General features: G+C 42.9%; 1 protein-coding gene across 9 annotated transcripts in view; it reads right to left on the bottom strand.

The window, feature by feature from the left end:
- Positions 1-17,024, bottom strand: part of utrn (utrophin) — a 162,729-nt gene that overhangs the window by 84,872 nt on the left and 60,833 nt on the right. Inside the window, exon 1 of one of the 9 annotated variants that reach the window (XM_068577618.1) lies at positions 15,639-15,822. The exons of the other annotated variants lie outside the window; for them this stretch is intronic. Within the exon in view, the coding sequence (XP_068433719.1) occupies positions 15,639-15,785 (147 nt within the window). The 5' untranslated portion in view covers positions 15,786-15,822. Of the gene's footprint in view, positions 1-15,638; positions 15,823-17,024 lie in introns of those variants that run through there. 9 annotated transcript variants of the gene reach the window in all.

Raw genomic sequence — 17,024 nt, forward strand, 5'->3', positions numbered from 1 at the left:
GTGGCACGGACATATTGTCCATTGACCTCAAGGTTACATCCTTGAGGTCAATGGAGGGTTGGTTTTTACACGGTGTTGCAGCGCTGCGGTGCAGACACAAGGCAGAAGCCAACCTCATGTCCGAAGACTTAATAACAACTGTGCCAGTTGAAAGTCTCAATGCACCACTATAAAAACAAAACAGAGGGAAATAAAAGAAATACTTCAACTACTCACTTCGTGTTAAGTTCAATTATGAAGAAGAAGTTGGTTTTCTTGAATGCTTTCAAGGTGAACGGAAGACAAAACAGACAGAAGTCTTGATGAATGGGAGTAAATACTTCCCTGAACATGCAAGAGTTTGCATGTATTTTGTTGAAAAGATGTTGAGCAATTCTGATCCTATAAACTACAATGAGAGAAATTCAAGGCCCTACAATGTTTTAACAATTTATAATTTACCTCATGAACCACAAATGTAACCATGGACCATAACCGTGGAATTGCTGCAAGTACTTCTGTATGCTGATTTGTTAATGTTTTACGAACATGACATACTGTATACACTTGAACATTTTCTTTATGATTACCATAATGTCTCTAAAATTAGGTTCTGCAGCTTTAAAATGGCTCAAGAAACAGGCGGTAAGTTCATCGACCAGTCGGTGAATACAGACTCAAGTGGTTTGGAGAAAAAAAGATTCATAGACCATATTTTCTTGCCCCATATAAAATGTTACAAAAATGGTAATAAAGTTAATAATGAAAATGTCAGCACAAAAATCAATTGCCTTGTTAAGAGCTTGATGGTAATGTATTTCTAAAATTCATCAATAAGCACGGAAATGGATTTTTTTTTTTGCCCTCCACAACAAGAAGGCACCCTCCATTTGATCTAAAATATGAAAATTGCCATGTTAGCAAGTCACCTGCCAACAGAAATATGCAGCACATGATATTATCATAAAGGTCATCTCATAAAACTAGACTGCATCAATAATTCAAAATGCCACAGAGAAGGCAGCACGACAAACTAGACTCAACCTTTAACATCAATAAACAATGTAAGATAACCTCGGCTGAAATAAAATTAAAAAAAAGAACATCAAATCATAATTTTTCCCATTAATATCATAATTAAAACAACACGATGCTGAGAGAGGGGTACACTGATGAGCTGGATGGTAAGTATGAGTAACAAGAGTTGGACATCCAAGTTTAGAAAAGGAACAAAAGGAAAAATGTTCTTTTCGAGTACTGCGGGTCTGCGTACAGTCTGTAAATGTGCTGCGTAGGAGTGAAGCAACAATGAGTCACCGTTGGAAAATGAACCGATGACACGTAACATCTCTAATAAACTAAAATTAGCTCAACTCCAAACTAAATGAAATTGTTCCAATATTGTTAGGACAACATACATATTGCTACAAATCTACTTTCAGAGATCAACTCAATACTTGACTATGAAAAAGGTGGAATGTAGAGAAAAACAGTTTCTTGTTTGTGCGAGCTGTGTTGCTGTTTCTTTGTCGAGCAATGTGCAATTTTTGATGCATGCACCCGTGAAGAGAAATGGAGATGTTGCTGACAGAATTTAAAATCAGAATTTTAAGGCAGATTTCATCACAAGAGCTTCTAAAGAACGCACCACGGTGTTTCACTGAGACATCGCCCTCATGGGTAGAAAATACATAGTTAATATGCCTGTATTAGTTTCTTTATAGTATATAGCGGAAATTAAGAATGAAAGGACTGATTTCCTTTGCTTATCTACTCAGTAGATTTCTCACTACAGTAAAATAAATACCACTTTAGTAATTCCGGTACAGCATACCCTGAAACAATTTAATCATTATAAAGGAAGCAGCCACTTATAAATGTCAGTTCAGCCTTAACAAGGCACTCTGCACAGTGAGGTAGAGGCAGGAACGAGAAAAAGATTATGGAAATACAGTTAGAGACGGAGTGTGTGTGTGACGTCTTGTCTGTGCAGCCAATCAGTGTTAGAATCACAAACACCAGTCAGCACCTCCAGGGTTGTGTGTGCGAGTGTATGTGCGTGTGTGTGTGTGTGTGTGTGTCTATGTGTGTGTGTCTGTGTGTGTGGGCGCACACTCCTGAACGTGTCTGTGTGAGTGGGTGGGCTGTTTAATTAAAGAATACTAGTGAACTGAGCAATTAGGTGATGAGTGACACGCCTTTGGAAAGGTCGGGGCAACTAAATTGATTTCCCAGCAAGCTTAAGGGGCCAGACCTGTCAGTGCAAGTATATAAACAGAAACAAGTGGGATTAGACAGAAGAAAAAGTGTAATCTCACACCGCCGCCGTTTGAGGCCGGGGCACATCGGGCCATTCCCATAGAAACTTCTAAGAGACAGCGACGAAATGGAGAAAAACTGCTCTTCCGCGTGTGATTGCTCTGTACTGAAATTGGAGAATAGAAGTGAATAAAATCCACAATAGCCTGGGAAAAACTGAGTTATACCACAGACACAGCCCGAGGCCATCTTCCATTACAGCAGCTATTTGTCGCCTCCAATTCAGCCCCTTAATGCATGCAGTTTCCAGAAGCAATTCAGCAACACAGCACATCAGCCCGATATCCTTCATACTACTGGGAAAATACAATTCTGGTGTTGGGAGCCATTCAATCAGACTTACATCGGTTTCATTTGATTAAATGGCATCGTGGCAGCAGCATCGCCTGCGATGCAAAAAAAAAAAAAGCTGTGGCTGGACATTAAGATTCAGCATGAATTCACATCTGAGTACTAAGCGCATTTTGCCTCAATCAGCTGTGGATTTTTTTTTTTTAATAGCTCTTTTTGTATTATTGTATATTTATAAGAGTAGCAAAGAGCTGCCTCATTAATTCCCATTATAATCTTGCAAATCACAAGTCAGTCCGGTCAAACAATCATCTGCTTAGTGTTCATGCACACAGCAGTGGAGAGACCAGCGCTAAGCGTTTCAACTCCTGATGAACGCACTGTCTTTGATTTTAACACATCAGGGCCTCAGAAAGGGTGAGCAGCAGAGTTTTCAACAACCACTGAAACCACATACAATGACTCTAATGTATGCTATTTAGTGCAAGCCAGGTTAATCATAATTGAAGCCATTAAAATATCAGTAGCAGAGATTTGAATGGCTGGGAATGAACAATGAACAGCCTCTTGAAGCCAGACTATAAATGAGCACCTTCTCGTCTCTTCTCTCTAAAATGCTTTACTGGCAGTCTGGCCTTTCTTTCAGCTTGACTGGCATTTGTCGTAAAAATGGAAACTTCCCTATAATTGTTGTGCTCATAAATCACTTAACTTTGATTGATTCTCTGCACTCATGTCTCATTTCCTGAGCATCCTGGACCCTGTCCTCTGTCTTGCAGGTTATTCTGATTAGACTTTATCTGTGCTACTCAGAACCAGTAGGCAATGTAATTACTGTCAGTAATGCTTTCCAATTTTGCACTAATTTTTCCAGCTTTTGTGGCTAAAATAAAAGTCAAACAATACCAGCCCGTTTCAGCTATGTCTTACTTTAAGCTCAAACTAAATCACACAAGTGCAGCGACATCCTGCTGCTTTACGTTGTTGTGCATGAGTCATACAAACAAGTGCCAATATGCTGAGGAACAGGAGTAAACGCACGAGGCCTGACAGGACCGGTAAAGAGGGTTAGTGTGGCGTTTGGTGAGGGGACGAAGGCTACAACTTGTGTCAGGACCGTCTCCAGCGGTCGACCTTCATTCCTGTTTATGAAACAGAAACCTTGACGCAAACTATCTCTGACGCGTCTTTGGCTGTGACCGAGGAATGCACCGCTTCATGTGGAGGGTAAGATGACATTTCTTCTTCCTTCATTATTTTTCCTTCTCATTTCCTCCCACCTTCCCGCTCAGTAGTCCTTTTTTTTTTTCTTCCAGTAAGTGACACCGTCATGGCAACCAGCATTTGCAGTTGTGGCTGTATAGTATTGTAACCTATAAATATATACGATGAAGTCCACACTCTGTCAACGCTACCAGTCTTTTCCTATAGAGATGAGATGTTAAGTATTGCGATGGAGAAGGTGAAGGACATGGATGGAGACAAGGACACTGCCTTGTTTACTGATGATACAGCAATGCCTCGGTAAAGCGTGCTCTTAAAAAGGTGTATTAAGGTTTTTCTAAAAGTCGAAAGGTCAACACATTCGAGCAAAAATAGAAGAGCAAACACATATAGAAGAGAACAGTGGGGAAGTCAGGAACGCTGCAAATCATTAGAACACTTCAATTGATAGATCAGACACCTTGCGACGTAAAAAACTAAATGATTATCAGCGAGATTCTCAAAGCACGTGCTTTATTAAGATAGCCATGACGCCAAACTCAAACGTGTCAACCAGCTACTTCCGCTGATCTTGACACAGTGAGCTCCCCGTGCTGCCAACAAACGTTATAAAGCTTAGAAGAAATGATATCGTTGTAATGCTAACAAGAATCTGAGCGGTAGCATTGTTGAAGAGTTAGTGGCGAGTAAAGCTACGCTCCAGGGCACCACTTCATCTTCCCGCCAAACAGGGAGACAGATATACTGTGAAAGTGACGCCACTGTCAAAACAAAAAAGGCCAAACTGTAGAATTTAGACGAGATGTCGTATTCGGTCTGTTTTTTCTGTCACTGTGTGTGAGGATGAATGGGAATCGAGTACCGTGGCCGTGAATGTGGAGCATTTTAGAATGGAGGCGTTCGAGATAAAGGTGAGGTGACATTCAAACTTGGATCAAATAACAATTTAATTAATTAATCAAAACTCCAAGATTTCAAAGTCTTGTTTTGTTTTTTTCATTGCATCTGGTTATTCATTTTACACACCAGTGACTCCATAGATAACTTGCTTTGCTGTTTGCTTGCACTGCACTTCTCAAATATGGCTTGCACATAGTGTAAAATACTTTTTGTTTTCTCTTGTGACAGCATTTCCAGATAGTTTATGCAATGTTTATTGCAAGTAGTGCTGTTTTCAGCTATTGCTGCTCATTTTATCATTACCAAGACATTATTTTTATTCTAAACAAAACACTGTTGCTGCTGCAAATATAACACTTAACCTCCTGTGTGCAGACTCTGGAGGTTAAGAACCGCTAAGCTATGCTATTATGAGTTTGGCATAGCGAGACTGCTTATGTTCTTGAGGATTAAAAGGCATATTTCATACCTAAGATAATGTCAAAACCTGTCGCTTGTTGGCGATATATCTCAAGCATACACTGTGTAACCGACGTTGTTTCTTTCATTTGCATTTAGTTTGTCACTTCGCTCGAGTGACAAACTAAATGTTCGACATCGAGTAATGTTTGTAAACAGCCGTATATTTATCCACACCACTATTTCTACATCTGAGGTGCTGTCATAATTAGCCAATAAGCACTGATGCTTTAAATGTTTCCTCACTTTCAAATGGCAATTCAAACGTTGGATGAAAACTGACAGCTCAGCTAATATACGGGCACAAAGGTTGAGGTTAAAGGGTAAGTAGTAAATGTAGTGACGTACAGTGAAGGTGGTGTGTGAGTGAGTGTTTTATGACCCACATCCCCTCTGTGAGCTGGGTCTCTCTGCGTGAGGCGGGACATTTGGCAGCGAGGTGTGAGGCCGTGCAAACTGAGTTACGGGTCTCACACAAAGCCGGTGCTGAGGGAAACTAGACAGTCAGACACTAGTGATGTCACAGGGAAGGTCAACAGGAGGAAGGAGAGTGCCAGATGGGTTGAGCGTGCTTGTCGATTGCCCTGTCAATCATTTAGTTGCCATGGCACTATTTGGCAGGGCGGGGCCTAAAATGGGCTATAAATAGAGCAGAGCAGGATGGAAAGAGGACAGAGGACTATTACAATACATCAGCCAGGGGTAGAGGTGTCTTCCTTTGTGTGTGTGTGTGTGTGTGTGTGTGTGTGTGTGTGTGTGTGTGTGTGTGTTTGTGTATATGTGTATGTGTGTGTGTGTGTGTACGTGTGTGTGTGTTTCCACAGAATGGTTAGTAGTAATTAATGGTCTCTCTCCGGGATGGAAAACATCGTTCCAAAATTAAATCTTGATGAACTACCATAATTCGACAAACTTGAGGGCAAACGGAACACACGGACAGACGCACGCATGCACACACACACACACGCACACGCACGCACACACACTGTCTTTGTGAGGAATAATAAATAACAAAAAATCCACAAACACAAACCCTAAAATTAACCCGAACCTTAACCCACTTCTTAAGTATTACGCAAACGGAAAAATAGTTCACACTTGAAATTTGGTGGCTTCCTTTGATTTGTACCATTGCTGTGAGAACATTGTGTCCTCACAAACACAAACACATGCATACACACACAGATTTACCACACCTCAGCTAAGAGCAGGCCGGACGGGTCCAGACAACAAATTGTGTGTTTTGTTGCGTACAGCTTTGGGCGGATTATTTTATAATATAAGAAAACGATTTCTCTTTCTCTGCAAATCGATGTGTAATTCGTTGCAAACGGATACACAATGCCTATTGACTAGAGGAGACCAGCGCTAAAACCATATACGGTGGCGCGTTTATCTTCCTCCACAACTTCTAAACTAAAAGAGGAGTTTGGACTTTTGACCAGTTCAACTGAGAAAAACATCCAGTTTACAGCCACGTTCCCAATATTTAAAAAAAGGCATGGTTGGTCTATTAATTGGTAAGACAGATTATTTTGAGATCCTTTCATGAAATATGCTTATGGTTGACTAATATTTGCGTATTGCTTCTAAGCCATCAGCTAGTACAAGTTGGTCTATTGCTATTGTCAGTTTCAGTATTTCTATAACCTTTCCAACTCGAGCATATAGCAGGTTCGCTCAGGTCTGGTTTGAAAGCGAAAGGAACGGGCCGGGTTCAAATATCACCTGGGAGCAACTTACATGTCCTCTCCTTTAGCTTCAAACAGGAAACTCTTATCCCCGTATACTTTTCCCCAAACCTCACCCGAGATTCTCAAAACCATCACACATAAACCTCTAGTTTGACGAGTGAACACAAAGCATGCTTTGTATTCAGAAAGATCCGTCAGTGTTACAGTAAAGGAAACACACACACAGACCTTTTCACTGACACATTTATCAGATTTCCCTCTGTCTGTCTCCAGCATACAGGGTTCTTCAAGGGCACGTTGCGGTGAATCTCAGAGAGATGATCTAATTACTGCCATTAGCAACATCTAATTGAAGCTTTAAAATGAAAAGATTTGCTCTGGCGCTAACGGTGCTAACCTATTTTAGGGTTTCAGAGCACAAAAACGGAAAAAAATGGAAGACAGCAAGAGAGACGGATAAAAGGGAAGGAGAGCGCATGCTAAGTAGCCCGTCGAGAGAAAAGGACTTTTTTCCTCTGGGCGTATCGTTTGCCTCTTTAACCTCATAAACAAACACGGCGGCGATGAGAGGCAAAGGGGAATGAAGCCCCTTCTCGGCCATTCGAGCCTCCACCCCTCTTTACTAATTAACAATTGTTTTAATCCTCCTTTAATTCAGCAGACAATCGCACAATTTGTCTGCGTGTTTGTGTGTGTGATGCACGCTGAGGGTCCATCACACCATTCACCAGATTAGTCGAGCTACTCTTCGCCGGGCGTCACCCACAGCGACCAAAGGTAATTGCTTTTTAATTAAGCCCCCGGTGCTAATCCCGATGATATTTAGCAGGCACGCACACAAATTCACACACACGCGCTGAAGAAGAGACAGAGAGTGAAAGAGGGAGACGTTCAAAATGACCTACCTGGCTACCTGGCTGTAAACTGCACAAATGTGTAATAGGCTTTGCTGGTATTTCTCTTTCGTCCACAGTGGGAAGCAAGGCAGTTGGTGAAAATGAAGTTGTTGTAGTGGATGTACCGAAGCAAAAACTGAATTTTCACCCCACGTCCAATCTGAGAATATGCTTTAGACTCAATACGAGCACTTGGATCGATCCAGTGTGTGTGTGTGTGTGTGTGTGTGTGTGTGTGTGTGCGATGTGCGTGTTCGTAAGATTGTTTCTCCGGTGACCCTCAAATGAACCCTGCAAGCCTCAAAAATGTAAAAAGCAAGTGTGCACTTGTATCGACCATTTCTTCCTCCGTCTCAGGCTTCCCATCTTTCCCACCCTGTCTTCATGTCAAATTCCCACTTCTTCTTCTTGTCACAATAGCTCTCGTTTTTTTAAATGTTCTATCCTTCTACAATGTCATGTTCTGTCTTTCCTCATCTCAGTTTTTTTTTTCTTCATCTCAGTTAAACTTGGCAGCCATTTTCCTCCCAGTCATGTTTTTCATCCCTCTGTTGCCTTTTGACTCACCCTCCTTGCTTCCTTCCAGGGGAAGCGAGACACGTCCCCTCTGGGTGACGAGTGGAAATGTCCCTCTTTTCAGACATTTGGGTGATCACTATGAAATGGGCTGAACTAATGAACACCCACACTTGCAGCCTTGTAGTGAATCTAATTTGATTCCTCGTCACGTCCAACAGCTTGGAATGTTCTTTGATGTCTGTGGTCCGATGTGTGAAGGTACCACTCAAGCAGAGTTAAAGCTTATGTTGGACTGTCTTTCTCAAACATTTTCGCTGCTCACTCTGATCCTTTTCCTGTCATCTCTGATCCCGCTCTCAACTTTCTTGAGTATCACACATTTGATGGAGCTGTCTCTTGTATAATCGTTTAACCACGATGTGTGAAGAGGACATTTCTGATTTAATGTGTCTTTTCAGTTTTACCAAAAGCTGCTTTGAGCACAAACCATATGTGAACAGCAAGAACTCCTTTGGGCAAAGTTAAGACGTTATACCAACTGTAATATATCTGTGCACTGCTTCTGTCTACCCATCATAATTTGACTCTGTCTCCTCTTGCAGGCTGTACCCTCCTGCAGATTACAAACTATATATAGCACGATTTATCTTTAATCTCCCTGTGATATAACAGTGGAGCCATTTTCAGTAATTCTTTGTTTTTGAGCAGCACAGTATTTATCTCGAAGGGGATCCTAACTACACTGCATCTCCTTCTATCCCCTCCTTTAACCAACGGACATTGCCATTTCCTTCAACACTGTGCCATCTACTTGGGATTTTTTTTCTCTGTTGTACGTCTTCTGAATGTTTTTTTTTTGCTCGTTCAGGTGCTGCTCAACTCTTTTCCTCTTCATTTCGGCCACTGCGGCCACACGTTTGAGGTCTGCCCCTCAAAGAAAACATGCAAACTCAAAGTGTAATGGAACGTTGTTCAACAAGGTATTCACAAGATTCACTAAGGTCTTCTTTGATACTTCGACATATTTCTTGAGATTTTTGCATTCTCTTTCATTCTAAAGAAGCTGCTAGATAGGCTCGTTATCACTCAAAAAAGCTCTACAGAAGTTAAACCGACACAAACAAAACCTTGAGCGGGTAAGGGGAATCCCAGATGATGTGGAAGTGGGCGTTTCAGTGAGTTTCAGTGATGGAAACTGGCCCTCAAAGGATCCGACCGTGCATAATTAGGAGTTACCATGTCAGAGAAAGCATTTCATCAATGTTTCAACAGCATGTAATGATCTGCTTCATCAGCGGGACATCAAGGCATCTTCAAGTAGCATGAAGCCATCTGTCTAAAACTTGAGGAAGAGATGGGCAGAGGGTTTTGGTAGGATGGGGAGAAAAGAGCCAAAGCATGAATGATTTAAGAGTGGCATGCAAAGAGCAGATGACGGCATAAATGGAAAAAGATGATATGAGCCAGAGCATATGCTAACTTACTGGCTTACTGAGGGATGGTTTTAGGGAAACTGGAAGAGAACTAATAACTGAAGAGGAAACAGACAGATACAGCAGGGGGAGTGTGGCTTCATACTTTCAAGCTAAAAAATGCTACATAAAACTTTACACTCAGAAACAGCAAAACAAAGACTTTTGTTCAAATGTGAATGCAAGATTTTTCTAAAGCGTGTCTTCCACAAAAAAGAGGAACTACAAAATGATTTGGCCACCACAGAAATAAAATGGCAAACCACTGAGATGTAGAAGGAGCAAACTTATCTCTCAGCAAATGTGCCACTTCTCTTTGAAGATTGAATTACCCTTGACAAGAAAGCAAGAAGGTAGAAGAACACTGAAGAGAAAGAATACGTGTGAAAGTAAAGGTGGTTCAACAGAAACAAATAAACTAGAAAAGTGGAGGAACGTAACCGGAAGTAACGGCGAGAGGAGGAAATAAATATATGATAGGTCAATACTCTTCTGATCATTAATCTGGCCGAATATTATCAATGGTGTGTGTGTATGTGTGTGTGTGTGTGTGTGTGTCTGACTGAGTGGGGCAGTTACTGTGTTAGAGCGAGGATTACACACCGTAATGACTCCTCCCATTTGAAACTGTGATATTTGTTAGCACCACGGAGGTACAGGCACTTACACACTCGGAGAAGAACATGATATGGACGGTGAGTCAGCACTGAGTTTGTGTGCTTACCATAGATATTGGCAGCGAGGGACACTGGTGGGGTGCACAGCCGAGGCCTTGTCCCTCTAGATTGATCGTCATGCCAGGAATAGAAGCAGCAGGAAAAGGAAAAATGATTGCACCCCTCGTTTTATTTCCCCCCCATTTAGGCTGCAACCAAACCGGGTGTGGCAAACGGTCCGGGCGATGGGGGAAGTTGAAGGTCAGCGAGACTTCAAGCTAGCAACATCGCTGCTTCCTGTCTCTCACCATCTCGAGGTCGACATGTCCCCGTTTCTCTTTCTTTTTATGTTAGCCTCTCTGTACTTTCAATTTACATTTATTTTGACAGCGAATTCTCCTCCAGATGGAGAGATGGTCATGACCGGCAGGAGAGAAAAGAAAGGAAGCCGAACATCTTGAAATGGAGTTGAGTGCTATGTGGTATGTGCCTTTTGTCCACTGAGCCGGCAGAACCTCGTTATCTCCACCCTGTCTCAACCTGGTGTGATCCGGCACTGGAATTTATATATACGTCATAACTTTGGCAGATCATGCATGGCTGTGTGTGAGGAGTTAGGCTTTTGAAAGTGTTTACAGCATGCAACTACTCCACTAATTGTAATCAAATTAAACAAAGACAATATGGTGGGTTAATGAATTAATTTCGGAGGTGCTTATCGTGATTTTTTTTAAACGTTGGCGACAGCCTGGCTATCTTTTTCCCTCTGCTTCCAGTCTTTAGCCAAGAGGCGATTAGCTTAGCATAAACAATTACAGTTCAAATCAAGCTCTAGTTGCATACAGTAGCCCACACTCTCTCAAAGTAATAATTAACTGAATTGTTTTGACAATTTTAATTGTTTCGATTCATTTTAACTTTAATCAATCACAAAATCTAATCAAAGTGTGAAGCAATATTAATGCGACTATAATGCTCCAATCTGCTGTCCCCCTGACCTTTGCATGTTGAGGGCCTTGTGTTCACAGAGCTTCCTTCCCCATTCAATTCGTTAAATGATAAACCACACATGCATTAGCAGGTTTAGCGTGCTGCTGCCTGAAAGCCACTAATGGAAGTGTGTGCACAAAATCCATTGCGGTGGAGCACAAAGACACAAAGCGTACGCACACGTGCAATACTGACTCAATAAATGGGTTTACTGGATGTTGGAGACAAAGTGGAGCGAGAGACAGAGAGGGAGAGAGAGAGACAGACAGAGAGAGATGGAGAGAGAAAGGCAAATTGAGTGAGAGAGAGAGGGAGACATAGAGGGAGAGAGAGAGAGAGGACTTTCTCTCCATTTATATTTGCATTTAATAATATAGTTTATTGCAGCTTTCATCTAATCCCAGGATGGCATTTGTCAATCACATGGCGAGTTTCTCCTCGTCTCTTTCTAATCAAACAGTCACTTGTTACAGAAATGCCGATTGAGAACAGAGAGCAGCTTAACTCTGGGCTGTATACATGATTTAAGTGCTGTTTTAAATCACCACTACCGCCATTAGCAGGTCCATCTGCGGTGATTTACATGTAATGTTGATTGGGGGCAGAATCCCATCTTCATTTTCTTTTATTGTCCTTGCTCTCACCCAATATTGTCTTGATGAATTCAAATGATCTACATTTTATCTGTCACCACCATATAATTACCCTCGTCTGTGACTCATCACACTGGCTAACTGTGGAGTAAGTAAGTAAATGTGTGTGTATGTGTGTATACATGTGGTTGAGCGAGTAAATGTGCGCCTGCATGTGTGTTTAAGTGCGAGAGAGAACACGATGCATTGTGGGCTTGTCTATTCGTACAATAAATCTGTCTAAGCATGCGTGAAATAAAAAAGAATTATCTGTGATTTGAGTGCGGGCCGGGTAACAGTGGGACGAGCGGGGGGTTATCTGGCAGCACCTGAGGCTCTAACCGCTAATGCTAACACTTTTCTAATAACCAAAAGGACCCCGTTGAAGCTCAAGGACGGTGAGGTCAGACAGCTGGGCTCCCTGCCCATGCCTGAGTCACCTGACCTGGGGTAACGAAGCCACAAGCAAAGGTGGATGGAGTGTGGCGGCCAAAGGGGCCAGAAAAACAATAGGAAAGAGAAGGCATGACTACACACTGTCAATGCTTTAGGACTGTTTCTTAAGTGGGTTTTGGCTGGAAACACACAGACACACACACAGTAGGAGCCAATGCCACCGTAATGAGAGTAGGAGGACACTCCTCAGGAGGGAGGTGGGTCCTTCAGCCAATTCGCAGCTAGTGATTACACACAGAAAGGCAGAGCAGAGCAAAAGGGAGGAGATGAGATGAGCTGCCGGGCCCTTCTGTATGCCTCAGTGTCAGCTAACCAGGCGTGCTACTCAGAAGTGCTCTTCACCAGCACACTACTCGTGTCACAAATCTGTGTGCATGGCAAGAAGAAGCGGGAACACAGTCGAAAAAAAAGACCATGAGTTGAGTGAATGTGAAAAGAAACAATCAGGACAGTACAATGATTCAGAGATACATTTAAGGAATTAAGCTGGTAGTGTGTGTGTGGCATAAATACACCATGCACATAAACGAAGCCTGAGGGAGGAGCACTGTATGGATGCAAGCTCATTAAACATTATTGCTTTGAATTGGGATGCAGGAGAAAAAATACAATATAAGCACCAAATAATAGATGCAATTCTACAAACTGTTGAAGCTAAATGACTTCTTCTTGGAAAGTCTGCAAAGTGCAGCATTATACATCAACATAATGAATGCTGTATTTTTTTTTTATCTTGTATTAATGAATGCTGTTGAAGGGGCACACAGACACCCAAAAGCTTCCAGCGAAGCACGATTACCACAAGAAAAGAAAAAAACAATTAGTTGGTTATGGCTCAGTAGACTTTATAAAGTTCCCATCACTCATAGCTTGGTGAACTGGCACGGCGGTCACCCTGCTTTATCCTGCCAGTTGAGACAGAGTGAGGACCAATATGATGGCGGTCATTAACTTTTAGAAGATAAGCTTGGCTTTGCAGCTTAATTAGACTTTCAAGAGTAAAATAAAGCCTGCATGGACTATAAAAACTTTGTATTGGTCAGACAAATCAGCTGAATTCGAGGTCCAGGGTGGTCCAGGATGGATGCTTTTCATAACTTCTCTCAAGTTATTTCTCTCAGTTGGTTGTATATCATTTAAATCAATATAAGGGGGGCCACTAGTTTATTTAGGTACTTATCATCCTGAGTCAGACAACAGCCATGTGGGCTGTTTTAGGACCAGCGCTGTCCTGAAGCAGAAAGAATGGCCGGGCCCCAGAGGGTGAGCCTCGAGCAAATCCATCACGCAGAAGTCACTGTTCCAGTCTGGCAGCCAGTGAGCGCACCCCAGGGAGGCAGGACAAGCCCAGCATTACTGATTCCCCCAAGGGAAGGCCAAACGAAGCTGGAATGACTGATGCAACCCAGGGGAGGGTAATCGAGTGTGGAATGACTGATGTATCCCACCGGTAGGGACGCAATCAGGAAGGTGTAGCTTAAGGATGCTGAACGAAGCCAAATAACATTTAACAATAAAAGAAGGAGCAAGTGTTGAATGTGCAGTTTCTGTACATCTGCAGGGCAGCAGGAATGATCGGATTTCACTTGTTTTCCCCAGAATTGGGTAAATAAGCAGAAACAAGCAAAGCATCAACAAGATAAATAACTGAGACTGAGCAAGAAGAAGAAATTACTGATGCCTAAGGATCGGTTTATTGCTCTCACCTACACTCAATGTTTCACCAAGTCTTGTCCTTGAGCCATCTACATAATTCATTCAATGTTTCTCTTTCTTCAGGAGACTCGAGAGGAAAATACAGTGAGAACACTAAATTGACCTGTAATCACGCTTTAGCAAAAACACAACGTAAACTGGTAAACAACCAAACACATGCACGAGGGGGAAAAAAGGGTGGAGCCCTGAAGAGCGCTGTATTCATGGATTAAAGATGGATTAAGCCCAACCACCACATGTTTGTCAGAGCATGATTGAAGCTGGCATGTATGCAGAACCTGGTCTGATGCATTAGTCTCTCACACTGTCAAATCTCAACAGCTGGTCCCCTCTGCCCTCTTACCGAGAGCGGACCAATGTTGTGCAAGGCAAGCGAGAAAGCAATGAAGACCAGCATTCAATAGTGATGAACAGTGGAAGACAATGACAACAAGTCCGCCACACAGCAGCAATCGTTTCCTCTAAGGGGGAAATCGACAGAGCTTACAAACAGCTGTAACAGGTCACAGAGTGATACAAGTGGCGTGTTTTTTTTTCCATTAAACATCAAGAACACAATTCCGGTAAACTCTTTTCAAATGAATTTTCGCCGTGTGATTGTAGCTAATTAATTGAATCAAGAGAGTTAATCGTTCATGGCGGCCATTAAATAGTAAACTCTCTCATCAATCCTCTGAACACTGAGGAATTCAGCTCTCCTTTCACTCACACAGAATATCTCGCCAGGATGCCTTTCGCAAAGGGCCACGCCTGAGACGACGCACACACTCAAAAACAGCTCATGCTCATGCTCTGCCTTGTTAGTTTGTTTACGCCGGCACCACTATGGAGTCAAACCTCACTTCCTTCAGAACAGACAATATACAGACACGAATATAAAGCACACAGACATCGCTGCACACGGAGTGACACACCGCTGGAGTCATTATTTGTTCTGCAGGAAAAGTGAGAAAAGTCGGTGAGGTATAATAAATATATTTAAAATGACATACTGTGGAGGTGACAGACTACGCAAAAGAACATCTCCTGGAACAGGATGTCTCGACAACCCAATGACTCAAGACTAAAAAGACTCAAAAGAAAAGAGAAACAACGACTTCGGCGTACAGTAAATAGAGCCATCCCTGATTTGTGACATTAAGGTTGAAAAAAATAAAACACACACGCTGCAAAAACTTTGGGACTATCTGTTGGGAGGCATACACATACACAAACACAAACACGTTACATGAGTAGAAAGACTCTTGAAAACAAATCCAAAAGCCTCAAGCAGACTGCGAAACATGCTTCGAAAGTTTAGTAAAGTAAAAATGCATTTACAAGGATTGACCTTGCACATGTTAAAACTAAATTCCAACCAATGTTTTAAAAAAAAAAGGAAAGGAACCAAAAACTCCCAGTCCTCCAGCCGCTCTCTCTCCTGGAGTCCACGTACCTTGCAGAGTTTCTGGTAGCGCGGCGAGGAGATGGCCATCCTCTGGAGCCTGTGTAGGAAGACCACCACTTTCTGGAGGGAGGTCCGGACCATGGCCATCATCTTAAGACTGCTACAACTCTGCAGCAGCCTGCTCCTGGTCCGCATGCTAGCACTGCCCTACCCCGCTCATATTGTTCTCCCTCTCCCTAGCCAGCCGACCAGACCCCAGCCAAGCTGACGTGATGCACGCACACACACATGCACACAGAGAGAGAGAGAGAGAGAAAAACACACACACACACTTGCAAGCGTACTCAGCTCAGCATGCCCCCGTGTTTTATCTCACACATGCACACACACACTACACACAGTGTGTGCAGCCTCAACTATCTCTCTCGCTTTCTCTCTCTCTCTTTATAAACAGTCACTCTCACACAGTTCTCAGAATGCACACACTCTCTCACACACACACACACACACACACACACACACGCGATGATGCAGACGAGCGGGACAAGACGAGACACTCACTTTCTCCTCCACGCGGACATTCAAACGCGCGCCCCCCGACTGCAGAGCCAGAAGAGAATCAAACAAAACACTTGAGACGGCAGGAGTCGGACGAGGGTGACGAAGAAAAAAAGAAATGAAGAAAAAGAAGGAAGAGGAGGAGGGGGGGAAATCAAGCAGGAGAGAAAAGTGTAAAGTGCCGGCAAGCGAGGTGGAGAGGAGAGAAGAAGGCACGAGTTGAACTAGACGAGAAGAGAAGCTGATCGTACGCGGTTCACTTTTTACTGCCAATGATCCGGAGAGAGATGGAGAGGAAAAGGGGCATAGTACTCCTTTTGGATCACAGAGAGAGAGAGAGAGAGAGAGAGAGAGAGAGAGAGAGAGAGAGAGAGAGAGAGAGAGAGAGAGAGAGACAGAGACAGAGACAGACAGAGACAGACAGAGAGAGGAGAAAAGAAGGAGAGAGACAGTTTAAAAGCAGCAGTGGAAGAGAAGATAAACACTGCCTCTGCCGTGAAGGCAGAATGACATTACGCAAGACAACCAACAGATCAATGAGCGAGAGACAGGCAGAGAGAGAGAGAGAGAGAGAGAGAGAGAGAGAGAGAGAGAGAGAGAGAGAGCGACAGTGAGAGAGAGCGACTGAGCGAGAACTCGGTGCACAAATGAGATGCGCACACACACGCACACACACACACACACACACACAATAGAGTTACGGAGAGGGAGGAGTTATTTCTACCGGCCAGGTTTTCCTGGAAGTAAATGTCCCGTTAACGTTCTGCCTCGGTGATGTTGGTGGCTGAGCACGTCCAAGACTTGGACGGACATGAACTCTGCTGGTTGCATCATTGAGACAAAAGCTGAGTAACTATGAATAAAATAAAACCTGTT

The sequence above is a fragment of the Clinocottus analis genome, unplaced genomic scaffold, assembly GCF_023055335.1.
Source record: "Clinocottus analis isolate CAN_PGR_092001 unplaced genomic scaffold, fCliAna1.0.p SCAF_15, whole genome shotgun sequence".
In the NCBI taxonomy this organism is placed as follows: Eukaryota; Metazoa; Chordata; class Actinopteri; order Perciformes; family Cottidae; genus Clinocottus; species Clinocottus analis.